The sequence below is a fragment of the Neocloeon triangulifer genome, unplaced genomic scaffold, assembly GCF_031216515.1.
Source record: "Neocloeon triangulifer isolate White Clay Creek 2 clone unplaced genomic scaffold, ASM3121651v1 ptg000009l, whole genome shotgun sequence".
In the NCBI taxonomy this organism is placed as follows: Eukaryota; Metazoa; Arthropoda; class Insecta; order Ephemeroptera; family Baetidae; genus Neocloeon; species Neocloeon triangulifer.
This window is the reverse complement of record NW_026775551.1, coordinates 916,153-942,962: the sequence shown is the minus strand read 5'-3', so window position 1 is coordinate 942,962 and position 26,810 is coordinate 916,153. Positions and strand designations below refer to the sequence as shown.

Below are 26,810 nucleotides of genomic sequence, written 5' to 3'. Positions count from 1 at the left end.
AAAAAAATAATAATTTACTTTTTTTGAGAAAAATCGGCTTCAAATTTAATTTGAATCTTATTTGACCTACACAAAAAATGGTCAATAGAAAAATTGTTAAGAATAAAAAGTTACATTAAGACGTGAAGAGAGCACATCAAATTTCCAATTTCCCACTAGAGGCACGGATATTTGAATTTTGACTTTTTAAAGAAACTTGAACAAAAAAATCTGAAAATTTCGATTTCATAAACTTTAGTCAAAGGACTCAACACAATGCAACATCATACTTCGATTACAGAATGGCATTGTGAGCCAAAATTTAGGCCAATCCGCGGTCAATCATTATTGAATACTATATTTTTAACTTCTGTTCATTTATTTCCTTACTTTTCTGAACAACAATCATCCAAATAAAAAATACAATATTTTTTAAGTGGAAGAGTGTCCTTGAAAGTATTTTTTTATCACTAATCAAAAATATGAAAAACACACCTGACTTTGTTAAGATATCATTTTTTCTAGATAAAAATTAAAAGATATTCACAACGACCCTCTTCAAACCTGACTCTTATGGTGCAGTCGTTTACAAACAGCTTGATAAACATTTATATTTTCGCAATGAACAAAATCGCACTCGTGGCTTTTTGTGTTGCTCTGGTAACGCAGCTTGAGGTAAAATCAATAATTAATTTTATTAATTTTTAAATAATTCCAAATAATTTAAACACAATAATCTATTACAAGCCTGTAAGATGTTCTGGTGGCAAAGATTTAGCGCTTGACGTTGAAGTCGCGCACTCTGACCTGCTGCTGCTCAGTGCCAGCAGTTCGAGCTGTTTTTTCCGGACAAATGACATCAAGTCTCTGATAAACAACGAGTTTAAAACTCAAGTTGGTCAAATTTCTGGAAAATTTTCAGATCTTGGGGTAAGCAAGTTTATAAGGTACTTTAATATAAATTTTCTATAAAATGATATTAAATTAACAAAAATGTAAATATGATAGTTTCCTTTTGTTTACATTTCATTTTGTTGAAACAACTGGAATTTAATTTTACATCTAGATTGACCAAGCTATCATTGACAAATTCAACGCTGACATGAACCAAACGAGCGTGAGCGCCAACAACCTTCTGCAACTCCAGCTCAACACCTTCCAGGGCTATGAGGAAAGAGTGCACACCTATGAAGAGAACCTCCTGGTCAACCTGGTGGCCATCCCTGATAACTTGGTGTCTCTCCGCAAAGACACAGGCACCACGTTGTCCATCACTGTTGCTGTCGATAACAATTTGACCACCTATGTCAACTTCCTTAGTGCCGAGGTTGTTGGAATTATAGCTGAACAAGTAAATTTGTATTTGAAAAAAAGCGTAATTTTAATTAATTCCTTCGTTTTCTAGAGCCAACCCCTTGTGGGTGAGATACTGGATATTCTGGATAATATTCTTGCCCAAGAAGACGCAGCCCGCTTGAAGTTGAACAATGCTATATCCGTTTTCGAAGGGCGTGCAAACACCGCTGTTGTATCTTTGGAAATAGTTGCTAACCAAGTGTAGCGTAAAAAAATAAAAATAATAATTTTGCAACAAAAGTATAATTTTAAAACCCTGTAATATTTTAATTATTGAGCAAAACGCAATTTGAATTTTCCATTAAAAATGTAAAAATATATTTTCTCTAAAAAAAAAACGTATCACCATTTTGGAACAAGAAGAGTTGAAAATCACAATAAAATTTGGCAAGAAAATCACAGTTTAGCCTGGACAATCACGTCCCACCAGTCAGGCCTCTCCATCACTTTTGGCCCTTGGAGAATGGCCGCTTGCAGGTTTTGGTAAATCTGATACCAAATTGTTTTAACTCAATTAAACAATAACGAAAAGAGATCTCACCTTTCCACTTGAGTGGCCCAGAGCCGAGTTCAGGATAAAATCCGTCGGTGCAATCACATCAGCCAAAGCAACAGCGTCGGGCTTCAGTCTGGCACAGAGCATGATCACTCCGTCTCTGATGAAGCGAGCAGCTTCAGGAGTGGTTGCGAACCCTCCTATTTTCATCAAGTTTCAATTGAAAATGAATTATGAAATAAATAGGCTTACCCTGGTAAAGGGTGGCAAGGTGCTTTTCGAGCGTCCAAGAACCGTACAAAGAGCACAGAGTTGTCAGAACAGGCTGGAATTCCCTATTCGTGGAGGCGCAGTCCCAAAACGTTTTCAGGACGTAGTACTAACATAAGAATTTTGTATAAAATAAAAAATATTTAACAAACACAAAAAAGTAAAACCTCAATAAATGCCATCGAGAGCGTCTTGGCCCTGAACATTTGTGACTCGCTCTTTGCTGTAAAAGGGTCTTTTTTGCAGGCCTTCAGGAAACTCTCCGTCTCCCCAGCCAGCCAGCAAATCAACCACTCATAGGCAGCCAGCAGATCTGGTCAAAATTTAAATAAAAATTCAAAATAACAAATTTTTGAGATATACTTGTGGGGTGAACTGCTTCCTCGACAGATTTAGCTTGGAATTTGCTTGTCAGAATTTTCTGCCAGTTGGAAAGGAAGTTGATTGATCCAAAGGGACTGCTGATGGGTCCCTCCCTTCTGCGGGCCCAATTCTGCAGCACCCAGTTGGCCGCCTGCTGCTGGAGGACGTTGTTTTCGCCCTCGTATGTGCAGTTGGCGTCGGTGTCATTGCGGATCTCACCCAAATTTGCGACTTAAAATACGAAATAAATTTATGCATGCATTAAATTAATTTTTTTGCATACCTCGTAAGTATCCGTGCCCACCGCATGCTTCCCTGCTCTCTTGCGCTGCGTCACGAGACGTCCAAGCAGCCAGCGGCTTTCCAGCTGAGGATACAGCATGAATTTCCATTCCCATATCAGCCTGAAAATAGCAATAAATCTCTAATTTTGTTTTTAAATAGAGGAAAATAAGGCATTTATTAATTTAAAAAAATGCAGAATAATTTAATAGTTTTCATATCAGTTAAAAATAATAATTAAAACAGCTTACAATAAGGTTTTTGTCTCCTCCCATGATGGCCTCCATTTGAAAATCAATGTACCTTTGTGAAAAGTAATCGTTGAAGACTCGCAGAGCAAAGGCTGCAGCCAAATATGGGAACAAACGGCATTGCTAGAGCAAAAGAAAGGTTGATCCAAATTTTTTTCCTGCAGAATTTAACATTGTACCTGTAATTGATACTCAATGACGGCCATTTCCTTTCCTTGCCCACCATCACCAAACTGCCTACGAGCAGCCGAGTACCTCACAGAGATAACAATGCTCTTGCACAAGTAGGCCACACAAATTCCAATGATTCCCACCCTGCCACTGGAAAGAGCACCCAGAGATGCCCCTATTGAGATTTCCTCAGTAAAATTTTTATTAAAAAAGATGTGTCATTTACCAAATCGTTTGTTGGGGTCAGAAAAAGGGGACTGGTATTGGCCATTTTCGGTAACGTCGCCGGTCTTGTTCAAAAGATTTTCACGGGGAATTCTGTACTGGTCGAACATCATAAACCTTTTGAAAAAATTTTCATTTTAATTTTGAAAGGGTGAAATGAGACAAGATTACCCGTTATCCACACCGTGCAGTCCAATTTTCTCACCCAGATCGCCAACAATGACGCCAGGGCAAGCCTTCAACGTTTTGGGGTTTCGAATAGGAACAATAAAAGCGTGAAGTCCGTGGTTTTTGTTATCAGGAGTGATGAGGTTGGCATAGGTGATGGCGTGAGTTGCGCATTTCCCTAAAAGTAACGCCTTTTTAGTCTAGAAATTATTTTTTGTATCTCTTTCGGTACCTAAATTTCCAACCCAGCATTTTGCAGCCTCAAAGTCGGGCGAGTGCAGGATGAATTCTTTGGTTTGCGGGTCGTAGTTTGCTGTAGTGCGCATACCCTTTGTGTTCGTTCCGTGAGCAATTTCAGTCAGAGCAAAGCAACCACCAATCTTGATTGAAATCAAAATATTTTCAGATAAAAAGCAATAAAAAGATGAATATTCCGAGCAAACCTCATTTTTCTTAAGGGCGCTTAAGAAATGCTTGTGCCGTTTTGTCCCCATTCCTGACAAGACAGTCTCGAAGTAACCAAAAGTCAAACCAAATTTCACCATCAAAGAGGGGTCGTACTGACTCAGGAGGTAAGTCAGGGAGAACGGCTGTAATTTAAATTAATTATTTTATAATGCCTTTTTATTATTATTATATAGAAAATTGTACCTTTTTAAGGTCTTCCAAAATCTTTTCAGTGGGCAGCACGTCCCAGCTACGAAGTTTGTACATCCTTCTGACAGTGAGCTCCCTGGTTTGTTCAGTTGTCAGTGCAACAGGTGGGTGATGAAACAGCGGATCATTTTCCATTTTGCTCCAAACTTCCATCTACAAAAGGTATTATTAAAAATTTAGCAGAGCAGGAGAGAGGTTAAGAAAAATAAATACTTTGAACCTAAGTTGCTCCTCATCTTCAAGGAAAATTTTCAACTTCTTCCAATCAAAAGAAGCCTGCTTTCGATACTCATCCAAAGGCCCTGGCGGAAAATCCTCCAGAAGGGGCTTTGGTGATCCCATCTTGCTATAATTTTAGATTGGAAAAATTATTCACACAATTTAATTAATTATTTAATTTTAAAGCCAAACCAGGTTTTGTTGCCTAATATGAATCAAAGCACAGACGCCTTTGTTTTGCGAGTTATCTACAAAGTTTTTGGACTAAATTTCTTAATAATTATTCTTTCAAGACCGAGTTTATATTGATTGATTTATCAAGATGAGAAGGTATCTTTGTCCTTGCTAATCTTCAACTCGAGCAAAGGTTGGAAAATAAAAAAAGTTGATAATTTAAAGCTATAATATGTACTACTGTAGCGAAAAATAAAATTTTACTTTTAATTACATAATGTTTTTATATTTTTCAAGAGGCTAGTTTGTTTAATGATATTTTAAATAAAAATTAGCCAACGATTTGCATTAATTGATAATTACCAGTGCGTTTGTCCTTATTTTTAATATTATCGAAAGAATTGCAAAAATAATATCTCCATCCGTCCAAAGTGCAAAGTCACGCCTATCGCCTGTGTTTACATGCCGATTTCCCCTCAATCCCCTCCCGACCAAATCCCCTCCAGCTGAAAACACCTGCTTCCCATTCAAAGGTCATGAACTTTAATGCAGGAAGAGGCTAGAAATAGAAATAATCATGTTGAGTGTATTGCCGATGAATAAATGATGATATTCAAATATTGAGTTGGAATTTGAAATCAAGATAAAGGTGAAAGTGAAAAATTAAATTATTTACCTAAATTTTATTTTTCTTCTTAAATGAAAAACATTCTTATGATATTTGGTATGATTATACTTAGCTGTAATAAATTTATTGTATTTAAATAGCTTACACCACACTATACAAAGGCACAATCATATAATTTAGTTATTATTCTTACATCGATACACCTATATAGTTTCGATCTTGTAAATTTCTGTTCAAACATTACTCATTGAACACTAGAACGCAACACGAAAATGCTTATTCACGAGTGATAATCGACATTTTTACAATACTTGAGAGATCGCCTTCTTTACAGTGTAAAATCTAGATTTCCCTGACGGTCTAGAATGTAGAATATGTTTGAGCTGTTACAGCACAAAATTATTGTTTGGGCTTTCGGTACAAAAGTAAAAACTTTACAAAATGCAGTCGTCAAAATGCTTGATTTAGAATTTTGTGATAAATCTGTCGTCAATAAATAGGCGAAGCCTGCTTCAGAGATTCTCAATCTTTGTACATAAATTACAAAAGAGTTAAGTCGGTGAAAAACACTAAAGTTTGTCAAAGATTATTTTACACGTAATTTGAACATAGAATTTCAGAAGAAACTAAAAATTGAGCAACTAATAAAATAAAATCTGATGTGTTTTTGAGAAGAGTATTATTCAAGTTTCATGCAAAAAGACATGAGTAAATTTCAGTTCATATCACACTCGATAATTGCTAAGAGAGCAAAGTTGGCTCAAACTTTGAAAGTTCCAACAAACCAGACAGTAAATTCTTCAAAATAGAGATAAAAAAAAATCATTTGGCAAATCCTGTTGAACTAAATTACTAACCATCACAGTACGGTAGAGAAATTAAGTATTTGATGGCCTGCGGTAATTACGGTGCTGAACAAAACTTACTGTTTGTAAATAAAAGTCCACAAAATTTTTTCTCAGACGCTTGTCTCTGAGTTCAGACGGAGGGCAAAGCGGTTTGAAGCACTTGGGATGAGCTGCTCAACCAGGTTGTACTGGGGCAATTGGGTCACCAGGCAGCTCAGGGTTACGTCTCCTTGGCGCAGCAAAAACCTGATGCCATGACGGATGTCTCTGCTGAGCAGCTCGGGACAAATCAGGGCCCACCCTTGGATACTCCTAGGGTCTCTTTCAAACTAATAAAAAATAAGTGGTTAATTATTCATTTCCAGGAAATTTTCAATTACATGTAAGAGGGGAGTTGCTGTGAAGAAAGGCTCAAGAAAGGCTTTAGGGCTGAGATCGTGGCTCAAGCAGGCTGAAAGGTGGTTCAAAATCGACTCGACCGAGTGCTGCGGCTGCTGTCTTGTGACCCTCAGATACTTTTGAAGTGCTCTAGCCAGGGATGGAAAAATCGCTTGTGCTGCCTCTTCACTGTCCAAAGGCTGGTTAGCTGCTGCCCCTGATTATCAAATAAAAATTAGATTTCACTGAATTAATTAACAATAAAAAATTACCTGGTTGAAGGCGTCTTATGTGAGTGAAGGCCTCTTCAGTGGCAACCTCGAGTCGGGCTCTGCGCTTCTTCACACGCCGGTCGTATTCAGTTTGCTCGTAGAACCTCTCATTATGACTAGAATCTCTGCGATGCCTCCCACTAGCTCTGGACCCTGGCGACTGTAAGTGGAGGATTAATTATTAAAGATTATTTTGAGAAAATTAACTACCAGAATTGAATTTGTGGTAGAGTTGTCCACATCATAGTATTTGTACTCTGAGACAGAGTTGTGCTGGCTCCTGGGTTTACTTTGATGACTTTGGGCTGGAATTAATTTAGATTTAGCCTTCAATATTATTTTCAAATTAACCAGGCAAACTCACTGGCATTGTTCTTCTTTGAGAGAGGCATAGTTTCCAGGTATGGATTATAAATTGGGAAACCTGAGTAATACTGATCGAGAACCCACAATGCTGCTCTCTGGATGCTCAGCTGCCCTAGAGGATAGCAACGAGCTTCGCCATCTGGAGATCTGACCACCTTTGAAATTTATCAAATTAAGTTAAGCTGCTTTTTTTAAACAAACTATAGTTTCAAACCTTGATGCAATAAATTGGCTGCAGATGTCTTATCTCCAACAAAACAACGGCCAACCAGAGCACAAAATTTAGAGTGTCTGCGAGCGAGTTTGCAAAAGACACGAGGGCAGCATATTCTGTCTTGCCAGGGGTGAGGGACGCCATGTAGAAAATCCAGAAACTGACCAGCACCACTAGCAGCAGGGCCATCAGGAAGGCTTTCAGTGCAAAAATCCGAGGCATGGTGGCACGGTGGCGACGGAGCAGAAGCACAATGATGGCCACGGCCAGTATTGCCGTCTTGAGTGACACCGACAGAATTTGGCCTTTGCAGTCCGCTTTGCAAACTTGTAACTTGCTGGAATCAAAATATTTTTTTTAGGAATTTTATTAGGCAGGCTTAGGATTTGCTATTTACCTGCTAGAGGTTGTGGTTGTTTCTCCAAAGACGCCGATTTTTGGCAAAATGGTCATTGCCAATGGACTTAGAACGGCCGCCAACGAAAGAGCCACGGTGGCCAAAACGCTGATGTACTTTTGACAAACATGGAAGGCCGAGCCGCTGTCACCTCCGTCCCACGATTCCAAAGCACCTCGACCACTGAAACCAGGCATGGACAAGTCTTCCACGCTGACCGACTGCTCAGAGGTGATGTGTGTTTGCGTTTCCCCCCAGTTTTCATCCTGAAGATTTTTATAACATTTTGTTTTAACAAAAATTTATTTTTGATGGGCAAGAACGCTTACCTGAGGTAAAATTTGAACTTCGATTATTTCTTGTCCCTCTCTGGTCTCCTCTAAAGTCACAGTGGACTGGTAGATGTCTGCAGAGCGGTCGCCCTGCCTGCCCTGACGATGGTGCGATCTGTCAAAATAATTTTTCAGCACACAACGTTCAATTTTTAGCAGAAACTTACCGATTTGAGCGACCCATGCTGTGCTTCGAGGAGCTGTTGTTCAGTTTAGATGACGAGCTTCGACTCCTGGACTTGCTCGACCGCTCTGTTGCGTGAGAAACTACGCTTTCCGTTTCCATGCCGTTGGCATATCTCCTCAAATAAAGAAGCCTGCATCGGAGACAATAATAAATTAAATTTTGATGAAAAAAGTGTCAACTGGCGGAGAAGACGCGACTGAAAATGGTTCCGACAAAGAGGTTCTCGGGTTTCTTTCGGACCGTAAATCAGAGAAATTCTTGACCTCCGGTGACACCGCGCCGACAGAGAGGAATTCGGTTTCGTGTAAAACCACACTAATGACCGCATCTTGGAGGGGACCGTGGGAACCCTTTTCAGCCGGCAGCAATTCAATTAAACTCACCGCCTATTGCTCGATAAATCGGCCCGATTGTCGACAACAAGCCGAAGGACGATTTTGTTGGTGTGGCGGGCGCCGAAATCGTGCTGCTTCAAGAGTCTATCGGTCGAAACACGCTCATTAGGCTTCGGGGAAAACAAAGGACGCCATTTAATTATTAGAAAAGTTTACGATGTGCATTGCTGCCAACATAACAAAGTTTAACTTGCACTAGTACACTGCATAAAATTATAATTGTTTTGCTCAACAGCCAACAGCAGATTTTTGTGGAATTTTGCATTGACTTTTCTTGGTATTTTTATTTTAAACTGGAAAGGTTTTTTTATGAAATCTATTTGATCATAATATTCTTAAGATAATGTGCTTGCGAGATGAAGAGGGTGATGAACTTTGCATGCTGCATGTCTTCGTCTTCGTACGCTACCAACCCACGGAAATCCGCACCTCTTGGCAGGGACTCAAGAAGAAGAGAAGAAGCAATAAAAAATAAATATAAAAAACACCGGAAAAAGTGCATTAAAAAAAATAATTGTCAAAAGTAACAGCAGTCCAAGAAATATTTAAAATTGTTGACAATATGTATGATTAAAAAATCCAGTGGATTACATTTAATTTAAATTTATTTGTATAAGCAATAATTTGGACCTTAATTTTTAACAAAATAAATATTTACATTAATCACCTTCTTGGCACCTTTCTCAAGCCAAGCCACTCTGTGTTGATAAAGATACAAAATTCTCGGCAGTGTTAAAAATTTCTTTCCTGGATTAGCTGTATTATTATATTATTAATTTCTGCATCAAAATAATTTAAATTCTTCAATGAGAAAAAAACTATGCAAATCTTGATTCAGAGGAGATGCAAAGCAACTTTTTCACATTAATTTTTACCAACGACACACTGGGACACAAATTTGGGCACATTCGATCGCAAATTGCACGTTGAGTTATTTTTATCTCGATTCGGCTTTGTGCTTCGGAGGCTTGAACAACTTCATTTTCTTGGGTTCTGACGAGGACTTCTTCTTCTTGCCACCAGCCTGGAAGGTTTTCCAACTCTCCACTCGGTTCTGTCGAGACTCTTCAAAGTTTTGCTGCCACTCCTTGTCCGTCTTGGCCTTTTCCTCAGCCTCGATTTCCTGCTCTCGTTTTCTTTTTCGCTCCTCCATATCGCGCTTATCTAGGTCTCGTCTTTTACGCTCCATGTCTGCAAAGAGCTTCATCGTCAGGACGTACACCTGGCGCTTGTACTCCTCTGGACTCGGCTCAACGAATTCCTGGGGCAAAAATTTTTAATCAATGAAAATGTAGATATATAATAAAGAAAAATGAATGTTTTATTGTATAATTATATAATTTTACCTTTCCGTCTTTTTTCTCCTTTTTTCTTCTTTCTTCAAGGGCTAAATCTGTCCGTCCTTTGGCCTCTTCAACAATCTCCATGCACCTGGCCCTAGACAACTCGTTTTCAAGGATCTTCCACGATCGGTTGACGACTTCAAAAGCCTCCTGAGCTCGCTCGGCATCATCCTGGTTCTTGTCTGGATGCACCAGGATGGACAGCCGCTTGTACTTTTTCTTGATGTCGTCCAGCGAAGTCTCAGGGTCCACCTGCAAGACCTCAAACGGATTCAAGTTGAAATAGCTTGAGCCGGGTCGCATGAGGCGCTCGATTTGTTGCGCTGAGGTCAAAACGGAGTCTCGTTTTTCGATCGCCTTTACTTCGGTATAAAACGAGTCGAACGAAACTCCACTTTCGCCGGCCGAAACTGGCCTGCTTTGGCTGGACGACGCCATAATTTTCGTTTTCAACACTTTTGGGTGTTTTGCTGTTTTGTTTTGTTCTTCTGAAAACCGATTATGAAGAATATTAACCGGTATAAATTAATTGTAGTCAAGCAATTTTAATATCGATGAAAATGAATAAAACTGTAAATTTTTCACTAAAACAATGTTCATAGCGTTAATTACACATTTTTGTTGGTACAATTTGTTGAAATTTCAGTACAAATACTCGATTATCAATAGTGCTACAACCGGTTAAAATCGTTTTATTTTGTTTTAGGTATAAATTTTTATAAAATTCTCAATTTTACTATGTCCTCGGTAGTATAGTGGTCAGTATCCCCGCCTGTCACGCGGGAGACCGGGGTTCGATTCCCCGCCGGGGAGGCTTTTTACCACGTTCGTATTCATTTGGGTTTCTAATACTGCAATTATAGTAAATACACGAATACGATTAAACTTTATTTTGAATATTTTAGTTTGAATAAATTAAAGCATTTCTCTGTCACACGGCGAATTTAAAAAAAAAATAGTTTAAGCTTTTAAACTTTTGAGTAGTTTTAGTTTATAGTTTATAAACTTACAAAATTACGTCGTTTTGTCGGTCAAATTGGAAAAAAAGCATATTATGCGCTCTACACGTGTTTCCGCTACGGGAGGCTAGTTTTTCACATGAATTATAATAAACGGCTAAAAGCCTCTGAGGAAAAGCGAGCTTTGAAATATTCACCATGAACCATTAAGTTATTTTCCTCTATTTACTGGGGCGAATGGGGTCTTTTTGACCTCTGGGGTTTTAACAAAATTCTTGTCATTGGTGGTGTCAATTCTTTTCTCCTCGTTGCAAAAAAAATTGCTTTTCAATAATGAAATGTAAACAATAAACTTAAAATTATGCATCAGAAAAAAAAACGAAAAACATCAAGAAATAATAATTGTTTTCTACTGGAGATTATTTATTCTACGCAGGTGACCATTTTATTTTATTAGCAAGCAAGAGTGGATATGAAACCCGATAACTGTTTTTGCGGGGAGGGACTGAAGGGGTGCTCATTGGCAGAAGAGTTGCAGACACTCGACCGTCTAGACTACAGAAATTCGGGAGTACCGTGACTGCGAAAGATTACATTCCAGTTTGTATTAAAGGTGACCTTTTATTACTGCCAGAGCTCCGCAGAGCAAAAGGAAATTGAATTTCAGTTTTCTGCATAGTGCTTTTGTTGTAATTAATGCAAGGAGTTGACATTAAAAAGTAGCATATTCATATAATGAATTATAAATATCGCTTTTAATAAGGTCAAAATTCATGAAGAATAAGTTTTTAACCATTCGATATATTAAAAAAAAAATATCGGTGAATAATTAGATTTCATTAGGGGAAGGATGGCGTTGCCGTCGGTTTCGATGCACCCTGAGTACCTGCGCACCCTGACCAACGTCCTCGGCAGCCTGAGTCGCGCCGTCTGGCACCGTTCCAAAGGTAACCAAGCGTTTGCTGTCGTTTCCCCTGCTGTTTATTTCTCGCTCTCGGGAGGGGAACCGCAGAATGGTGAACACTTTTTGATAAGCGCAGTGCTTTGTCAGTTCCTTCTCATTACAAAGTCAGACAGTTTGCGGTCCTTAATACACAGCACGTGTTCGATTCCTCTGGCTTCGTTTTATAAAAAGATTAAGGAAGGAACCAAAATCAGGTATTTGGCTAATTTGCATTCCGTCCACTTTGTTGAGAAATTCAAAAAAATTTATTATTCATTATTTTTGGTTATTTATTTGATTTATTTAACACGTGGGACTTATGACAAAATTCTATCTGGTGCATTATTTTAAAGAGATTATCGAATTAAATTATAAAATTTATTTAATTTTCTTTTTTTTATTGTCTTTTCTCCAAAACAAAACGTATTTCAGTCGTTTTATTGTCAATACTTTTGTCGCGTGACAGTTTGTGTACACGCTTCCTGCAGAAGCCAAAATCAATACGAGTGTGAGACCTTCAAAGTTATTAACTAGATTAGACGCAAAAAGGTGATTACACATACACAGAAAACGCAACAATATATAAGCATGCAGAGGAAATCTTTCAGTGTTCAGAACCAATATGAATGAATTGACGGACCCGTTTTTAGCTTTTTGTACTTTTCCGTCGAAACATTGTTGTATTTAGAATTTAGCTTATGATTTGAGAAAATATAAATAAACGTTCTTTCTGCACTGACTAATAATAATTAAAATTTTTATTTTACTTTCTTTCGCTTTTTTTTACAATTTTATATTATGGGAATCGCAAAATTTACATCAACATGCAACTGAACATGAACGTCCTTTATTGCGTGAAATTTTTGCTTCATAAAACATGGTCAATCGCATGTTGATATAAATTTTCAGGTTTCCATAACAAAAAATCTTAAAATTATAATTGTTTTCCTCATTTTTTGCCATTTAAAGTAGGCGAGTTGAAAAACACCGAGAAATACAATTGAAAATAAAAAATTGAATAATAATAATTAAATACGGATTAATAAGTTTCTCAAACATATTTTCGCATTCACTCAAAACAACTGTGCAAAAATTGTGCAGCGCACCTGTTGCCTCTTTCTTTTTATGAATGAGCGTATTCAGTTCAATTTGTTTTGGATTCTTTATAAATTTCTCCGTAAGAATTTCGCGGCCGTAGCTTTTGGCACATTAGCTGCCACTGACCTCCATCGGCGCCGATTGGTGCTATTGTATATTTTTACGGAGTGCGAGAGTATTTCTCTCTTCGGAATAGAGGCGCGCGCGTCCTACTTGAAGGTTTCTCAAATATAACAATGCCAAGTTTGATTACTTTGACACTCAATAACGGAATCATCTGACGTTCCAAATCAACAGATTCTTTCATATTAAATTAAAGTGCAAACAATATTTTTCTTATTTATTAATTTATACTTTGCAGGCTTATAAAAAAAACTTTTGAATTAAATAATTTATTCAGGCGCAATGGGACTCTTCGGCAGCGGAAAATGCACCTCAAAAGACACCCTTGAGGGCAAAACCGCCCTTATTACTGGAGCTAACACTGGCATTGGATACGAGACGGCCAAAGACTTTTTGAAAAGAGGTGCTTATATTTTATTTTAAATTTAATTATTAATTTTTACTATTTGTTGAATGAAAAAAAAATGAATTAGGTGCCCGAGTGATTATGGCGTGCAGAAACATCCAGCTCGCCGAAAGTGCAGCTGACGAACTGCGAAAGGAAGTACCTGGCGGCGACATCCGCGTGGTGCAACTCAATTTGGCGTCACTAAAGTCTGTGAAGGAGTGCGCCGATGTCCTTCTCCAAACTGAGCAGAAGATCCATCTCCTGGTCAACAATGCTGGTCAGTCCAAGGCTTAGTTACAAACAATTTTTTTCGTCACTCAAGCAAAACATGATAGCTGTTTTCTCTCTGTCTGATTTACCCTTTACTTGCAAGTTAAGTTTCTTGGTGCACCATAAGGCAATCTATGCCAATATCGTGAGTTAAAGGGTAAAAGTCATGACCGGAGAGTAAAACTGTTGTAATTACAGATCGCTGAATAAATTATTCAAGGCGCAAACAAAAAAACCTGACTTTTTTCAGGGGTCATGGCATGCCCTTACTCCAAAACCGAGGATGGACTTGAGATGCAGTTTCAAACTAATCACCTAGGCCACTTTTTGCTGACAAACCTGCTGCTCCCGACAGTAAAAAACAGCGCTCCCTCACGGATAATCAATCTTTCCAGCGCAGCTCACCTTGGTACGCCCTCATTATTCATTAAATTCATCCCTTTGATTAAAAAAATTTTAATTTCAGGGGGCAAAGTGAACTTTGAAGACCTGCAGTCGACCCGGTCGTACAACTCGGTGCTCGCCTACAACCAGAGCAAATTGTGCAACGTTCTCTTCACCCTGGAGTTGCAGGAGCGACTCAAGGACACCGGCGTTGTTTCTTACGCCGTGCACCCTGGCGTGGTCGCCACCGAGCTCGGTCGGCACCTGCCCTGCGGCTGCTCCTGGGCCTTCCAGAGGTTCGGGTGGGTTCTGAAGACGCCCCTCCAGGGAGCTCAGACCACACTCCACTGCGCGCTCGATGAGAAACTTGCCACGCAGAATGGGCTTTACTTCAGGTTGGCTCTTATTATTTTGTTTTCAAAAGCAAATGATAAAAAAATTATTTTTAGTGATTGCAGCCCAGGGCGGACCTCTGAAAGAGCAAGAAACAAAGAGGACGCGAAAAAACTGTGGGAAGTCAGTGAAGAACTGTTAAAGGATTACCTATGAGATTGAATTGCTTAAATTACTATTGTTAAAATAATTATTTATGTTTTAATTTTTAAACTATTTTGTATTTTGTCATTTGTAAATAATTAAATACAAGACCATGAATTTATTGAATAAAATTATTGCGTTTTTTTTTTAAATAATACATTAATTAATAAAAATGTTGGACATGCTTATTTTGAAAAGCAGAATGCTGATATTGATATCTGTTTTAAAATTGCAATTAAGTTAAACCATCTTAAATTTTAAGTCAAGCAAAGACCCCAGTGCCCTTTAATACTGATATCTTTTTCAATGGTTATCAGATTTCGTCAGCATGGCTTTGATTTTCAAGGGGATTTTTAAATGCCAATTATTTTATAAACTATTTTAAATTCATTTATGCAACTGAATAAATAATTTTGCATGAAATTTTCATCAGTTGTAAGTGAAATTTTCAAAACTGTTCATTAATAATATAGTATTTTTATATATTTTGAAATGTGAATTGAATGGGAAAAATAAATAAGGTAATAAAAATACAACATTTTTCAATAATTTTATAGATGTAATTTTCAAAGGAGACGGAATACGTCACGCTTCCAAAGCATCCTTTTACTCCTTCCAAAAAAGAAAACTACAGGCGAAGACTCTCGAAAGCGAAGACATACGAAGCACTCAGTGCGCAGGCACTTTAGAGAAAGGAAGACGGGTTAGGATAAGTGGGTCAGTAAAAAGGTAAGAGAGGAGCTCATTTTTCTTTCGTTTCATTTTAATATCTTATATTGAGTTTTAAAATTTTTTAACTTAATTCAAGGCCTCAAGTAACGAAACGTTATTTAAAAAAAAATGCCTACTAATTCTTTAGTTTTCTCGCTGAAGAAAGAGCAATAATGGGGATATTCTCAAATGGAAAGTGCATCTCTGCGGCCAATTTGTTTAGTAAAACCGCTGTTGTAACTGGCGCTAACAGTGGGATCGGATATGAAACTGCCAAGGATTTTGTCAAAAGAGGTTTGGTGGTCCGAGTTTTCCTTCCTCGTAATAATAATCAACAAAATTTTAATCACAGGGGCGAAAGTTATCATGGCAAACAGAAACGTGGAACTTTCCGAGAGAGCGGCGGAAAAACTGCGCCAAGAAGTGCCCAATTGCAACGTGCGTGTTGTTCAGCTCAACTTGGCCTCGCTTCACTCGGTGAAAAAATGCGCCGAGGAATTATTGAGGAGCGAGCCAAAAATTAATCTGCTCATCAACAACGCTGGTTCTTTTCAAAATTAATATGAAATAAAAATCTGTATTTAAAAATTTGCGTTCAGGCGTAATGATGTGCCCGTACATGACAACAGAGGATGGATATGAAATGCAATTCCAGACCAATCACTTGGGCCACTTTTTGTTCACGACGCTTCTGTTGCCGCGGATCAAAGAAAGCGCTCCTGCGCGAATTATAAACGTTTCCAGTACAGCTCATTTGTGTAAGAAAAATTTTTTGATAACAATATCTGATTATGAATTATTATTATTTTGGAAAATAGTCATGGACCCTTCCTATAAACCAATTAAAAATTGGGGCAATTGTAAATTGTTTACAAGAGTTCATTGCCCCTGGCTTTTTAATTTAAGCCTTCATAGACACTTCTGCTAATTTTGAACAAAATTATCCGCAAATCTATTTATGAAGGTTTTATTCATAATTATTTTTTAATAACAGTTGGCAAGATCAACTTTAATGACTTGCAGTCCGAAAAGTCTTACAATCCAACAAAAGCTTACGGACAGAGCAAACTTTGCAACATTCTCTTCACATCAGAGTTAACCGAAGTACTTAAAGGTAATTCAATTTATTTTTTTAATCAAAAACAAAACTAAATTTTGATTCACAATGACTTTGATTTTGTATAGGAACCAGAGTTGTTGCATACGCCGTGCACCCTGGTGTGGTATCAACGGAATTGGGTCGGCATTTAAGGGGATCAGATCAATTAAGGCTGTTGAGCAAAATCAGCAAAATGATCTGGACTAAGAAAACACCCCTTGAAGGCGCTCAGACCACCCTTCACTGCGCCCTAGATGAGCGGTTGGCCACTCAATCAGGACTCTACTTCAGGTATATAAAACAAGAAATCGAAGGAATATCTTGATTGAGGAATTTTTAGCGATTGCCAGCCTGGAATGATGAGCCGACGCGCAACAAACAAGGGTGACGCAAAGAAATTGTGGGAAGTCAGCGAAAGATTGATCAAAGAGGCCCTTGATTGAGTTTTTCACATTTTCTGCTACATGTTCTTAGCTAAACAGAATTGTCTTCAGGTGTGACTAGAATTTTAAAGTTTGTCATTTTTAATATAGTTTAAAAAAAATATGAATAATTTTTTTTTTAATAATTTCAGTGACTGTAAAATCAGCACAGGCCTCCTTAAAACAAGTAACAAAGGCGATGTAAAATATTGTCAAATTGAGTCATCTTTGAACCAGCAAAGTCTGAAAACTGTAAATTTAAGTGTAATTTATGCTATTTCTGTGCACCACAAATTTTGTGATAAATAATTGTGTAATGTTTTTTTTAAAGTTCATAAGAAACGGAACTTTTTTATTGATATTTAATTCCGTTTAATTAATTTAAAACTTAATACCTTTTTTGGCACTAATTTTAAAGATATGAAATGATTGCTCTGCGGCATGTCACTGATAAGCCATGATCAACCGTAATTAATCAATTTCTTTCAACTTGTAATTTTGCGGCTTCAATGAATAGCAATTCTAAAGCGGGAGATTATTTGCACGTGGAATATTTTCCATTTATTTTCATTTTGTATAGAATTTCTAGAAATCTAGAATGGAATTTTAAAAGATGATGTAAGCACTCTAAGCAGTCACCAAAAAACACTTTGTGCACTATCATTCCTCCCACACAAAAATCTTTGGGCTTATATTAAATAGAGGCGAAGCCACTCGAGAAGCTCAATCCGCTCACAGGCAGATTGCCGAAAGGAAGCATACAAAGATAAGCGGTAAATCATAAGGTAAGAAAAATTCATTAAATATTTTCTTCTCATAAGTTAAAATTAGATTTTGGTTAAAAAATTGTAAGTTTCTGCGTTTAAAAAATTAAATAATAATTAATAATTACACCGGACCTTGAAAGGAATTTTCCGCAGCATTCAGTTTGTGAATTAAATGTAAAATTTTGGTCACTGTGCAGGAAGAGCGACAATGGGGCTGTTCAAAAATGGAAAGTGCAACTCAACTGCCAGCTTGGTAGGTAAAACCGCAGTCATTACTGGCGCTAACACAGGGATCGGATATGAAACTGCCAAGGATTTTGTCAAAAGAGGTTTGGTCGTCCGAGTTTTCCTTCCTCGTAATAATAATCAACGATATTTTAATCACAGGGGCGAAAGTTATCATGGCTAACAGAAACGTGGAACTTTCCGAGAGAGCGGCGGAAAAACTGCGCCAAGAAGTGCCCAATTGCAACGTGCGTGTTGTTCAGCTCAACTTGGCCTCGCTTCACTCGGTGAAAAAATGCGCCGAGGAATTATTGAGGAGCGAGCCAAAAATTAATCTGCTCATCAACAACGCCGGTTCTTTTCAAAATTATTATTAAATAAAAATCTGTATTTAAAAATTGCGTTCAGGCGTAATGATGTGCCCGTACATGACAACAGAGGATGGATATGAAATGCAATTCCAGACCAATCACTTGGGCCACTTTTTGTTCACGACGCTTCTGTTGCCGCGGATCAAAGAAAGCGCTCCTGCGCGAATTGTAAACGTTTCCAGCACAGCTCATTTGTGTAAGTTGACGTTGATAAAAAATAATTTCTTTGGGTATGAAAACTTTTTTATAGGAGTTGCTTTAAAATCAAAATTGTTAATTGGGCAATGAAAAAACGCACGAAAATTTAAATTTGTAAAATTAGAGAAAAATCGAAATTATACTAAAAGTAATGGTCGCATTTTACCACCCACACATAAACCTAAAATTGTATGAATAGTATAATTTTTAGTCTCTGATTTTCCCGATCATTCTCATTGCTTTTTATTAAAAGGTTTACTAATTTATTTAATCTCTTCGTTAAAAATTGTTTTAAAATTACAGTTGGGAAGGTGAAATTTGATGATTTGCAGTCGAAAAAATCTTACAGTCCGACCAAAGCTTATGGACAGAGCAAACTTTGCAACATCCTCTTCACATCAAAGTTGACCGACCAACTTAAAGGTTACTAAATTGAATTTGCGACGGCAAATATATTAAAAAGAAAGAAATTAACTTATTTTTCAAAGATACTGGAGTTGTTGCATACGCCGTGCACCCCGGTGTGGTTTCAACGGAACTGGGGCGGCATTTGGAGGGAGGCACATCGTGGATATTGAACAAATTGGACTGGGCCAAGAAAACGCCCGTCGAAGGCGCCCAGACCACCCTGCACTGCGCCCTTGATGAGCGGCTGGCCACCCAATCAGGACTCTACTTCAGGTATTTTAAACAAATAACTGAAGGAAAATTCTATGCTAATATGGAAATTTTTAGTGATTGTAAGCCTGGAAAGACGAGCAGCCGAGCAAGGAACAAAGCGGACGCTCAGAAATTGTGGGAAGTAAGCGAAGAATTGGTCAAACGGGCTTTCGAATGACTCATTCACGTTTATTTTCCAAAAAGGTAATAACCGATAAATAATTTTACTGCCATGAATTTTTTTATCTAAATAATGGATTCTTTAACGATTTATTATCATATTGTTCAATGTGAAATTTAATTTGAAAATAAAATTGGATTTATTATAGAAATAATAAAAACCAGATCAAAATAATTTTATTTACATCTGAGGTTACTTTAACAAGAAGTAGTAAAGAATTTTTAAAAAATGTACTCAACTGTAATGTTTGTATTTGTGCTTGGGCTCTTTTCTTATCAAGCCCGCAAACTTGATAACAGACGAAGATAAAGAAGTACAAAGGGATTTTAGGATTATTTACGGGTCAACTCAAAAGACATTATGATTTACGCAATTGATAAGAAAAATAATTCAATAACACAGTGAGCGACTAGGAAAATTATTGATTTTAAAAATGGGGCGGAAAGCGAAGTGCAAATCGACAGCCAGGTTGGATGGAAAAACGGCGATAGTGACAGGGGCAAATACTGGAATTGGTTTCGAAACGGTCAAGGAACTGTTGCTTCGAGGTAAATCTGGCAAATATATATTTTGAAGAGGAGACAAATTGCACTTTTTAGGCGCGCGTGTCATTATGGCAAACCGGAATTTGGAGCTCTCGGAAAAAGCGTTGGAAAAACTGCAGGCGGACATTCCCAGTTGCGATTTACATTTTGTGAAGCTCGATTTGTCCTCTTTGCAATCGGTCAAATCTTGTGCAGAGGAAATTCTCAGTACCGAGGCCAGAATTCATTTGCTCATCAATAACGCAGGTTGCAAAAAAGTTTTAATTATTATATAATCAAAATTTTTACTTTAAAATTTTTATTTTCAAGGTGTTTACGCGTGTCCATACACTTTGACCGAGGATGACAATGAAATGCAATTCCAAACTAACCACCTTGGACACTTCCTACTAACCCTTCTTCTACTCCCTGTGATCCAAGCAAGTGCCCCGTCTAGAATAATCAATGTATCAAGTGGCCTTCACTGGCGTAATTATAATTAAATATTAAACTGGGTAATCATATCAAAGCGTGAAATGCAAAACTTTCAGTTGGAAAAATCAATTACAACGACATGAAGATGAGAAAGTCGTACAAGCCAACAAAGGCCTACAACCGGAGCAAACTTTGCAACATTCTTTTCACCTTAGAGCTTATTCAACGCTTAAAAGGTATTTTTTTAGAACAAAAGTAATAAATATTTTTTAAATACTTAATACAGGTTCAGAGGTCGTGGCTTATGCAGTTCATCCCGGTCTCGTTTCAACGGAAGCAACGAGGCATTTAAAGGGCGTTCAGGCAAGTCTTCAAAAGAGAATCGAGTGGGCCAAATTGACAGCTAATGAAGGGGCGCAAACCACCCTTCACTGCGTCTTGGACAAAAAGCTGACGGTGCAGAACGGACTCTATTATAGGTTCCTTATAATCCCAAATAAATAACAAGAATGAATCTAACACAATCTTTTAGCGAATGCTCCAAAGCTGCCACGTCCTGCAGAGCCAAAAATAAGGAAAGTGCAGAAAAATTGTGGAGGTACAGCGAAGAGCGCGTCTCCAGATTTTTATATTAATCCATCATCAAATTATAATTTTTATTATGTTGTGTTTTTAAATTTGACGAATAAAAATTTCCTCGAATATAAAATTGCTCGCCTTCAATTTATTTTGGTTTCATTTTAATCAGTTTTGGACTTTTCAATAGTCTGCCAAGCCATTTCAATAGCCCCTTCTAGAGTTTTGTTACCTCCAATGAAGCCGCTGGCGTGGACGAAGACGCATCCCTCAATTCCTGAAATTGACGACAGGTCCTCGTCTCGCACTCCTCTCCATTTCTCGTGCAGAGGCAGCCTGGATCAATTATATTCATTATTGATTTTGACAAATAAATATTTTTTATTTCAATAACCTGAGAACGAAAGAGCGGGCGTTGCCTTTTGGAATGCCCTGGACACGCCAGGTCTGCTTGTCGGAAGACTCGAAAATGACAAACTTGATCTTGTCCTCAATCTGCATCTCTTCTTCAATGGAGTAGAAATGGTCCTTCCAAGGACAGCACTGATCGAAGATGGCGATTTGCTTCAGCTTGGGGTCAGAGGAGTTCAGGCACTTGTTGATCGCCTCCTGGACAATGCTACGTGCAGGCCACCAAGCTGTGGAGTAATAGCGGACGCGTTCGTCAAACTCTGCGCCAACCATGGCCATGGCAGCTCGGAAAAGGGCGTTTTCATCAAAGTCAGTCTCGTTCCACGAAGGGTTCAAGTGGCCCACCCTTGAGCTCAGGTTTGTGTGGATCTGGTAGCTACAAAAAGAAAGAAATTATTTAAAACTTAATTATAAGAAATTGTATCTATCTTTTATTTTCAAACAGAATTATCTTTCAATTTACATAAATGAATCATTAAAATATTTGACTAAAAAAATTTGAATTTTCAAGAAAACTTGACATAATTTTAGATCTAAAACTCCTACAAATTTCTTAAAAAACGATTAACAAGTAAAATTATGTACATAAAAAAATAATTACCGTTGCTCTCCGTCACAAATGTTGACACCATTGTCAATGCCATCAATTTCCATGACAAATGTTTCGTACATTTTGTTGTACAAAATATCCAGAAGACTTTCATTTTCCTTGCCGATCATTCCTCGAAGAATTTGTTCTCCGTAGTGGCAGAAGACGAGACCTGCGCTGCTCAGTTTAATTTCAAACGGCTTGTCAGGACGGATTGATTTCAGAGTTTCATTGAACTCCCTAAAATTTAGAAAATTTTAGCATTTAATAGAAAATAAATTGATGACATCAAAGTAAATTAATTCTTCTTACCTTTGGTGGTGGTCGTATCTCTTCTTCTCGTGATCGTAAATTGCTCCCACGTCAACCACAATGTCACAAGTTTCCAAAACTTTTGGGTCTCGGGTTCTGTGAGTAATTATAGAGGTTTTTACTTTCTTAAAAAGCAACTTAAATTGCTCATGTGAAACAATGTGAAAATTACCTGACGATTTCTGCATCTTTGTACTCTGGCAATCTCTTCAGCAGGTTGCAGGCAACAACCTCGTCACAGTGGAAAACTCCGTTGTGGGTGCCGATTTTCTTTGGAACGACACTCATATTTCTGCTGGCTGTTCTTGCAGATGTGGAGAAGCAGACACGAAATAATGCAAGAATGATGAAACCTTTTTTATTTCTGGAACACACAATTTATTTGATTTATTACCAAAAATAAATGCTTTAAAAATGCAGGCAAATGAAATTATTTTAAGAATATATCCTTTTGTTCATACCAGTTAAGTTATTACAACTCGTTTAGGAGAAAATAAACACCAAAAAGCAATTTGAAAAACGCACGGGGTTCTGTGTTTAATTGTTTACAAAAAAGCCGGCGGATTGTCTGATTTTGATGACGACCGCAGCGCTGCAGTCGCTCGGCGCACTGCATTGGAATGCCCGCGAAAGCCGAAAGCTTAATTTCCAGGCGTGCAAGGCCCGTCAATACATCATTATATGATTACAACATGATTTCACCGCTTTTCCTCTCAGCCCTCCTTTTCTCTTTATCATTTTTTCGGATTTTTGTAGACGCTGAAGAATTAATCAAGTTTGCGGAGATCGGGACGTGCCTCCCAGACGAGTTTTACAATGTGAACCTTCTGCAGTGCTCCAAGTGCAGTCACCTCGCGAATCTCGTACCAACCGAAGATGGTTTAGAATAGAAACATTAAAAATTTTAAAATCATACCAAATTATTTTATTTCCAGGATTTTCTTGTCAATGCAACGCGGCTAGTGTGATTGTGCCGACGGTCGGAGGCGAATTTCCCAGGTGCCAAAAATGTCCCGAAGATCACGAACCGTCCTTTGACCAGCGTGAATGCGTCCCTTGTGCTAATTTAGTCACAACCACTGAAGAGCCGAACAGCACAGCCGTGTCTCTTTGTGCCTCCTGTCCGGCCAATCACATTTCTGGTAATGAAAAGAGCGCATTTTAATTTTTTTCAATTGAAAATTTCATTCAAAATGAATATTTTTATAGTTAGCACGGAATGGAGCGGACTTTTGTCTCAAACACCACGATGCGTTGCTTGCGCTCCGGGTTTCAAGGCTAGAGAAAATTTAGGAGCTTTTGGTCTGTGCGAACCGTGCAATCTGAGATCCTCTCTGGACGTTTCCGCAAACTGCAGCTGCCCTGTCAAGAGTCACGAACTGCTGCGACCGCCCGACGAACCTCCACTTTGCGTTCCAAAAAGCAGTCTTGTCAATTGGCCTGTTACGGAAAAACTCGCGCAGGTCCAATTCGACACGGAAACCGTTACTTCTCAACTTATCAAAGACCGACTCCGGCCATCTGCAATTCTTTGCCAAGTATAATACAAAAATTATTTTAATTACACCATTTTAATTAATTTTTTCTTTTTTAGTTAGGTAACCGCACAGCATGCCAATTCGTAGCAAATTTGTGCGCTCTAAATTTGTACAACGACGACGATTCTGGCCCTTCTGCGTGCAAAACGTTTCGGGACGCGAAAAGGACTCTAGCAGGCGCTGTGGTTTCGGGAACTGAAGCCAGGCCGTGGCTTTTGTACGGAGACGGTGACGCTCCCAGTGTTTTGGCCAAAAGAAAGTTGTCTCCACTCAAATTCACTTTGACTCGAAATTCTAATGTGAAATTAATAAGTTAATTTATGTGACACAATTTTTTATTTGAAAATCAGTCTAGCGTTCTCCATCTTCGAGCTGTTAAATTCAGCATTGAAGGCAAATTAATTGGACTAGAAAGTGGTGGTGCGAGTTTGTTGACACTCTGCCCTTTGGACGAAGAGGAGCAAGGACTGAGATTTGGCGCCAAATACCAGATTTCCTGTTTGGTCTCTGCCAGGAAATTTTTGTCTCAAACGACCACCTTGCAGGATTTGTATTTGGAGGCAACGTTAGCTGACGGCAGTGAAAAACTCTACCCTATCCCCTTGCTGATTCGGAATATGCGCGGAAATGATGTACAAAATAGGAATAAATATAAATTTTTTTAATTAAAGTAAAATTATCAAAATATGTAGGCTGTGGATTCCGCTAATTGGCAATTCGTGAGGCGGATGTTTTTGGTTGACAACGAGCTGGCTCGAACTTCCAAAGAAAACAAAATTCCAAGAATTATTCGCTACCTAAAGTCATGCAAAGTTAAGTAAGTTGTAAAGTGTTTTGAATAGATTTACTTACGTGTATTTTTGTATTTTTAAATTTTTAAAGAGTTACAGCTCAGAGTCATGAAAACGCAGGGCAAATTTTACCACCTCTTATTGAGTTGACATATGCGGAAATTAATCAGGGCCAAATTGAGGAAAATTCCGCACTCAAGGTTTCGTTTGAGGTCACTTGGGAAATGGAAAAAACTCCAACTTACAGCGTGCAGGTGAATTTTTTTACGCTGTCTCCATAAAAATTAAAAAATAAATTGCGTTTTGACTTCTTTTAAATTTCAATTAAAATTATTATTACAATTTTTCAGGTGAGCGCTGCAGTTTTGGGAAGCGCTGGTATTGTATGGGCCGGGATCGCTGCGTGGAGCCAAAGCAGAAGGGATGGCCGTGCTCAGGGCGCTACAATTGACCTGCTGACCCTCGTCAGGTTGCTTCTACTCGCATGCGGGCCAGTGGCAAACGCGTTTCTTCTCGTGTCCGGAGTCTCGGGACTTTTGACCCTTCTCTTGTACAAAGGACAGTCGGTGCCTCACACTTTGCTGCCCACCGAAGAGCACGAAACTTTGCTAAGGGACCTCGTAATTAGTGCTGCTGCTCTTAAAGTATAAAATAATTCAATTAAATTAGGGAAAATTTTAATCAGAATTTCTCAAAGCTTGTGGAAGTTCTCCACTTACTATGGATGCAGACCAAAGTGGATCTCTTTTTCATGGACTGGGAGCGGCCAAAAATTGCATCTTTGCCAACGCCATCGAACCCAGTCAGTATTTGGCGCACATATTTGGTTGCCAACGAGTGGAACGAAATTCAGGCTACAAGAAGGACGAGCGTCGCTTTCCAATTGCTCGCGACAACGTTTTTATTGCAGGTAAAATTAAAAATATATAGGAAATGTAGGCAACCTGCGGGACACACATGTTAAGCGGGTTGCGTTTATCTATTCAAAGGGGCTAGTTTTAAAGCTTTTAATCTTTCTAGATAATTGGAATAGAGCACTGGGCGACGCCAGATCCCGATCTGCACACCAGTGTTCAACGGAATTTTGGAGAAGGCAAAAGTCTCGCTCTGCGATTTGCTGTTGGATTACTGGTGTACATTGTTGTTTACGCAGCTCAGGTTGTTAAACGTTTTATATTTTCATTTTCGTTTTATTATTAATTTTCCAGTGGATTTTTATAACGGGCTTCTTTGAGCGGTACGTTTCCAACTGCGTCCAACAGTTCATCGATCTGTGTTCTGTGGCAAACATCAGCGTATTTATTATGTCGCACGAAAATTATGGATACTATTTGCACGGGAGGTAAAATCCAGAAACAATTTTTTTTTTAATTTTATTGGATCTGAAATAATTTGCAGATCAGCTCACGGTTCAGCAGACACGGACATGCAAACTTTGGGCGAGCAACTGAAGCGCGAGCAGGAGGATCTGTGTGCGCACAGAGGTTTGGTGCCTGGTTGTGAGCAACAGACTTTCGAGATGGCCGTTCCTCCGAAAATGCGAGCATTCAGCAGAAGAGTCACGGCTCCCCTTGACACCTCGGTCAGTTTTATATTCTACATATTGAATTTATCGAAAAATTAAGAGATTTCTTCAGGCGGGGCATCGCAGCAGACGTTTGATGTCCAGCTCGACAAAAAACGGTGTTCACTGGCAAGGGAACGCGGACAGAATCGCACAGGCCTACGACACCATGAACAAATTCTTGGCCGCCTTTTTCCAGCACGTGAGTCGATGAAATTTAATCGCGACGCAGTTTCAAAATTCTATCGATTACAGGCCATTCGCGAATTGGACTACGAAATTAAGGAAAAGGCCTTTTTGGAAAAGCTGCTGGACATTGAGCTGGCCGACTCGACGGATAAGGCAATTTTGTATGCCGACGACGGAAGTTCATTTGATAGGGTATTGTTTCACGGAGCCGAATTCACACTCTTCTCGTTTGATCTCGCTCTCTTTTGCTGCTCGGAAATGATATTTGCTGACTTTCTGCTCGCCGCAATTACGACTGCCCTTGCAGCTAAGGTAAGGTCATGACTCTGTTTTGAAATTTTGTTTTATTGCTTGAGGGTTTATTCCAGACCCTGATTGTTCTTCGACAAATAGGAGGCAGAAATAATGTTGCGAGGAAGACTCTGGTGGATGAAAGATTCCTTATTTGATAAAAATACAAATTTCTTGTGGTTTATAACTCAATAAAGGCGATCTTGCACTATGAAAAATTCTTAATTAACATCAATATTTTTAATGTCTTTGGATGTGCTATGAAATAATTAAATATCTTGTA

At 38.4% G+C, this 26,810-nt stretch overlaps 10 protein-coding genes and 1 non-coding gene across 17 annotated transcripts; 7 read left to right on the top strand and 4 right to left on the bottom strand.

Annotated features, from left to right (window-relative positions):
- The first annotated feature begins 519 nt into the window (after positions 1–519).
- Positions 520–1,570, top strand: LOC132195420 (uncharacterized). The gene is made up of 4 exons (XM_059617395.1): positions 520–654; positions 727–909; positions 1,046–1,330; positions 1,385–1,570. The coding sequence occupies exons 1-4, from the start codon at positions 553–555 to the stop codon at positions 1,538–1,540; spliced, it is 726 nt and encodes a 241-aa protein (XP_059473378.1). The 5' UTR covers positions 520–552; the 3' UTR covers positions 1,541–1,570.
- Positions 1,571–1,640: 70 nt separating this feature from the next.
- LOC132195419 (peroxisomal acyl-coenzyme A oxidase 3-like) lies at positions 1,641–5,086 on the bottom strand. 2 transcript variants are annotated; one of them, XM_059617394.1, is made up of 15 exons: positions 4,975–5,086; positions 4,432–4,564; positions 4,213–4,371; positions 4,005–4,151; positions 3,794–3,941; positions 3,565–3,739; positions 3,395–3,510; positions 3,177–3,343; positions 2,998–3,120; positions 2,748–2,868; positions 2,465–2,695; positions 2,269–2,414; positions 2,084–2,210; positions 1,877–2,031; positions 1,641–1,824 (listed from the first exon to the last, which is right to left on the bottom strand). In XM_059617394.1, exons 2-15 carry the CDS (start codon positions 4,558–4,560, stop codon positions 1,732–1,734), a joined length of 2,037 nt encoding a protein of 678 aa, XP_059473377.1. In that variant the 5' UTR covers positions 4,561–4,564; positions 4,975–5,086; the 3' UTR covers positions 1,641–1,731. The 2 variants fall into 2 exon arrangements, with proteins under 2 accessions (XP_059473377.1, XP_059473376.1); XM_059617393.1 differs by lacking the exon at positions 4,975–5,086 and adding an exon at positions 4,630–4,789.
- A 234-nt stretch (positions 5,087–5,320) lies between these two features.
- Positions 5,321–8,785, bottom strand: LOC132195116 (vang-like protein 2). The gene is made up of 10 exons (XM_059616876.1): positions 8,617–8,785; positions 8,214–8,363; positions 8,044–8,161; positions 7,715–7,980; positions 7,318–7,654; positions 7,102–7,258; positions 6,948–7,042; positions 6,738–6,897; positions 6,468–6,682; positions 5,321–6,416 (listed from the first exon to the last, which is right to left on the bottom strand). Exons 2-10 carry the CDS (start codon positions 8,330–8,332, stop codon positions 6,198–6,200), a joined length of 1,686 nt encoding a protein of 561 aa, XP_059472859.1. The 5' UTR covers positions 8,333–8,363; positions 8,617–8,785; the 3' UTR covers positions 5,321–6,197.
- Positions 8,786–8,967: 182 nt separating this feature from the next.
- On the bottom strand, positions 8,968–10,473 carry LOC132195203 (dnaJ homolog subfamily C member 8). Its single transcript, XM_059617034.1, has 2 exons — positions 9,975–10,473; positions 8,968–9,889 (listed from the first exon to the last, which is right to left on the bottom strand). The coding sequence occupies exons 1-2, from the start codon at positions 10,407–10,409 to the stop codon at positions 9,566–9,568; spliced, it is 759 nt and encodes a 252-aa protein (XP_059473017.1). The 5' UTR covers positions 10,410–10,473; the 3' UTR covers positions 8,968–9,565.
- A 239-nt stretch (positions 10,474–10,712) lies between these two features.
- On the top strand, positions 10,713–10,784 carry Trnad-guc (transfer RNA aspartic acid (anticodon GUC)). The gene has a single exon. It is a non-coding gene; the product is annotated as a tRNA-Asp (tRNA).
- A 669-nt stretch (positions 10,785–11,453) lies between these two features.
- Positions 11,454–14,802, top strand: LOC132195245 (retinol dehydrogenase 12-like). Of its 3 annotated transcripts, none has more exons than XM_059617111.1 (7): positions 11,454–11,543; positions 11,774–11,877; positions 13,372–13,497; positions 13,568–13,759; positions 14,003–14,161; positions 14,219–14,531; positions 14,586–14,802. In XM_059617111.1, the coding sequence occupies exons 2-7, from the start codon at positions 11,781–11,783 to the stop codon at positions 14,683–14,685; spliced, it is 987 nt and encodes a 328-aa protein (XP_059473094.1). In that variant the 5' UTR covers positions 11,454–11,543; positions 11,774–11,780; the 3' UTR covers positions 14,686–14,802. The 3 variants fall into 3 exon arrangements, with proteins under 3 accessions (XP_059473094.1, XP_059473095.1, XP_059473096.1); XM_059617112.1 differs by having other exon boundaries at positions 11,512–11,530; XM_059617113.1 differs by lacking the exons at positions 11,454–11,543; positions 11,774–11,877 and adding an exon at positions 11,963–12,088 and having other exon boundaries at positions 14,586–14,801.
- A 548-nt stretch (positions 14,803–15,350) lies between these two features.
- On the top strand, positions 15,351–17,249 carry LOC132195378 (retinol dehydrogenase 12-like). Of its 4 annotated transcripts, none has more exons than XM_059617328.1 (8): positions 15,351–15,402; positions 15,547–15,678; positions 15,737–15,928; positions 15,984–16,142; positions 16,379–16,498; positions 16,570–16,774; positions 16,824–16,977; positions 17,058–17,249. In XM_059617328.1, the coding sequence occupies exons 2-7, from the start codon at positions 15,558–15,560 to the stop codon at positions 16,924–16,926; spliced, it is 900 nt and encodes a 299-aa protein (XP_059473311.1). In that variant the 5' UTR covers positions 15,351–15,402; positions 15,547–15,557; the 3' UTR covers positions 16,927–16,977; positions 17,058–17,249. The 4 variants fall into 4 exon arrangements, with proteins under 4 accessions (XP_059473311.1, XP_059473308.1, XP_059473312.1 ...); XM_059617325.1 differs by having other exon boundaries at positions 15,357–15,402; positions 15,533–15,678; positions 17,058–17,195; XM_059617329.1 differs by lacking the exon at positions 15,351–15,402 and adding an exon at positions 15,470–15,488.
- A 299-nt stretch (positions 17,250–17,548) lies between these two features.
- On the top strand, positions 17,549–19,466 carry LOC132195379 (retinol dehydrogenase 12-like). Its single transcript, XM_059617330.1, has 7 exons — positions 17,549–17,690; positions 17,870–18,001; positions 18,060–18,251; positions 18,306–18,464; positions 18,770–18,889; positions 18,955–19,147; positions 19,202–19,466. Exons 2-7 carry the CDS (start codon positions 17,881–17,883, stop codon positions 19,302–19,304), a joined length of 888 nt encoding a protein of 295 aa, XP_059473313.1. The 5' UTR covers positions 17,549–17,690; positions 17,870–17,880; the 3' UTR covers positions 19,305–19,466.
- Positions 19,467–19,622: 156 nt separating this feature from the next.
- LOC132195380 (retinol dehydrogenase 12-like) lies at positions 19,623–20,978 on the top strand. The gene is made up of 6 exons (XM_059617331.1): positions 19,623–19,855; positions 19,907–20,098; positions 20,162–20,320; positions 20,383–20,502; positions 20,553–20,745; positions 20,799–20,978. Exons 1-6 carry the CDS (start codon positions 19,741–19,743, stop codon positions 20,899–20,901), a joined length of 882 nt encoding a protein of 293 aa, XP_059473314.1. The 5' UTR covers positions 19,623–19,740; the 3' UTR covers positions 20,902–20,978.
- LOC132195377 (MYG1 exonuclease) lies at positions 20,944–22,737 on the bottom strand. Its single transcript, XM_059617324.1, has 6 exons — positions 22,616–22,737; positions 22,327–22,518; positions 22,155–22,250; positions 21,855–22,082; positions 21,237–21,629; positions 20,944–21,178 (listed from the first exon to the last, which is right to left on the bottom strand). Exons 2-6 carry the CDS (start codon positions 22,440–22,442, stop codon positions 21,007–21,009), a joined length of 1,005 nt encoding a protein of 334 aa, XP_059473307.1. The 5' UTR covers positions 22,443–22,518; positions 22,616–22,737; the 3' UTR covers positions 20,944–21,006.
- A 63-nt stretch (positions 22,738–22,800) lies between these two features.
- On the top strand, positions 22,801–26,714 carry LOC132195253 (meckelin). Its single transcript, XM_059617121.1, has 15 exons — positions 22,801–23,033; positions 23,090–23,296; positions 23,364–23,692; positions 23,749–23,991; positions 24,043–24,324; positions 24,385–24,509; positions 24,575–24,737; positions 24,834–25,127; positions 25,181–25,393; positions 25,504–25,641; positions 25,692–25,825; positions 25,882–26,065; positions 26,121–26,249; positions 26,303–26,548; positions 26,605–26,714. Exons 1-15 carry the CDS (start codon positions 22,847–22,849, stop codon positions 26,683–26,685), a joined length of 2,955 nt encoding a protein of 984 aa, XP_059473104.1. The 5' UTR covers positions 22,801–22,846; the 3' UTR covers positions 26,686–26,714.
- The last annotated feature ends 96 nt before the right edge of the window (positions 26,715–26,810 follow it).

Excerpts from the sequence above, each read along its gene's own strand:
- LOC132195420 (XM_059617395.1), top strand. The coding sequence starts at position 553 with ATGGTGCAGTCGTTTACAAACAGCTTGATAAACATTTATATTTTCGCA. Across the intron at positions 655-726 it reads CTCTGGTAACGCAGCTTGAG|CCTGTAAGATGTTCTGGTGG; the intron begins GTAAAATCAATA and ends ATCTATTACAAG. Across the intron at positions 910-1,045 it reads GAAAATTTTCAGATCTTGGG|ATTGACCAAGCTATCATTGA; the intron begins GTAAGCAAGTTT and ends TTTTACATCTAG.
- LOC132195419 (XM_059617394.1), bottom strand. The coding sequence starts at position 4,560 with ATGGGATCACCAAAGCCCCTTCTGGAGGATTTTCCGCCAGGGCCTTTG. Across the intron at positions 2,869-2,997 it reads GAGGAGACAAAAACCTTATT|GCTGATATGGGAATGGAAAT; the intron begins GTAAGCTGTTTT and ends TGCTATTTTCAG. Across the intron at positions 2,032-2,083 it reads CCTTGCCACCCTTTACCAGG|GAGGGTTCGCAACCACTCCT; the intron begins GTAAGCCTATTT and ends TGATGAAAATAG.
- LOC132195116 (XM_059616876.1), bottom strand. The coding sequence starts at position 8,332 with ATGGAAACGGAAAGCGTAGTTTCTCACGCAACAGAGCGGTCGAGCAAG. Across the intron at positions 8,162-8,213 it reads AGCATGGGTCGCTCAAATCG|ATCGCACCATCGTCAGGGCA; the intron begins GTAAGTTTCTGC and ends TTATTTTGACAG. Across the intron at positions 7,043-7,101 it reads CTCAAAGAAGAACAATGCCA|CCCAAAGTCATCAAAGTAAA; the intron begins GTGAGTTTGCCT and ends AATTAATTCCAG.
- LOC132195203 (XM_059617034.1), bottom strand. The coding sequence starts at position 10,409 with ATGGCGTCGTCCAGCCAAAGCAGGCCAGTTTCGGCCGGCGAAAGTGGA. Across the intron at positions 9,890-9,974 it reads AGGAGAAAAAAGACGGAAAG|GAATTCGTTGAGCCGAGTCC; the intron begins GTAAAATTATAT and ends TTTTTGCCCCAG.
- LOC132195245 (XM_059617111.1), top strand. The coding sequence starts at position 11,781 with ATGGCGTTGCCGTCGGTTTCGATGCACCCTGAGTACCTGCGCACCCTG. Across the intron at positions 13,498-13,567 it reads CAAAGACTTTTTGAAAAGAG|GTGCCCGAGTGATTATGGCG; the intron begins GTGCTTATATTT and ends AAAATGAATTAG. Across the intron at positions 14,532-14,585 it reads CAGAATGGGCTTTACTTCAG|TGATTGCAGCCCAGGGCGGA; the intron begins GTTGGCTCTTAT and ends AATTATTTTTAG.
- LOC132195378 (XM_059617328.1), top strand. The coding sequence starts at position 15,558 with ATGGGGATATTCTCAAATGGAAAGTGCATCTCTGCGGCCAATTTGTTT. Across the intron at positions 15,929-15,983 it reads TCTGCTCATCAACAACGCTG|GCGTAATGATGTGCCCGTAC; the intron begins GTTCTTTTCAAA and ends ATTTGCGTTCAG. Across the intron at positions 16,143-16,378 it reads TTCCAGTACAGCTCATTTGT|TTGGCAAGATCAACTTTAAT; the intron begins GTAAGAAAAATT and ends TTTTAATAACAG.
- LOC132195379 (XM_059617330.1), top strand. The coding sequence starts at position 17,881 with ATGGGGCTGTTCAAAAATGGAAAGTGCAACTCAACTGCCAGCTTGGTA. Across the intron at positions 18,252-18,305 it reads TCTGCTCATCAACAACGCCG|GCGTAATGATGTGCCCGTAC; the intron begins GTTCTTTTCAAA and ends AATTGCGTTCAG. Across the intron at positions 19,148-19,201 it reads CAATCAGGACTCTACTTCAG|TGATTGTAAGCCTGGAAAGA; the intron begins GTATTTTAAACA and ends GGAAATTTTTAG.
- LOC132195380 (XM_059617331.1), top strand. The coding sequence starts at position 19,741 with ATGGGGCGGAAAGCGAAGTGCAAATCGACAGCCAGGTTGGATGGAAAA. Across the intron at positions 19,856-19,906 it reads CAAGGAACTGTTGCTTCGAG|GCGCGCGTGTCATTATGGCA; the intron begins GTAAATCTGGCA and ends TGCACTTTTTAG. Across the intron at positions 20,746-20,798 it reads CAGAACGGACTCTATTATAG|CGAATGCTCCAAAGCTGCCA; the intron begins GTTCCTTATAAT and ends ACAATCTTTTAG.
- LOC132195377 (XM_059617324.1), bottom strand. The coding sequence starts at position 22,442 with ATGAGTGTCGTTCCAAAGAAAATCGGCACCCACAACGGAGTTTTCCAC. Across the intron at positions 22,083-22,154 it reads AGATACGACCACCACCAAAG|GGAGTTCAATGAAACTCTGA; the intron begins GTAAGAAGAATT and ends TCTAAATTTTAG. Across the intron at positions 21,179-21,236 it reads GCCCGCTCTTTCGTTCTCAG|GCTGCCTCTGCACGAGAAAT; the intron begins GTTATTGAAATA and ends TAATTGATCCAG.
- LOC132195253 (XM_059617121.1), top strand. The coding sequence starts at position 22,847 with ATGATTTCACCGCTTTTCCTCTCAGCCCTCCTTTTCTCTTTATCATTT. Across the intron at positions 23,693-23,748 it reads CATCTGCAATTCTTTGCCAA|TTAGGTAACCGCACAGCATG; the intron begins GTATAATACAAA and ends TTTCTTTTTTAG. Across the intron at positions 26,549-26,604 it reads CGACTGCCCTTGCAGCTAAG|ACCCTGATTGTTCTTCGACA; the intron begins GTAAGGTCATGA and ends GGTTTATTCCAG.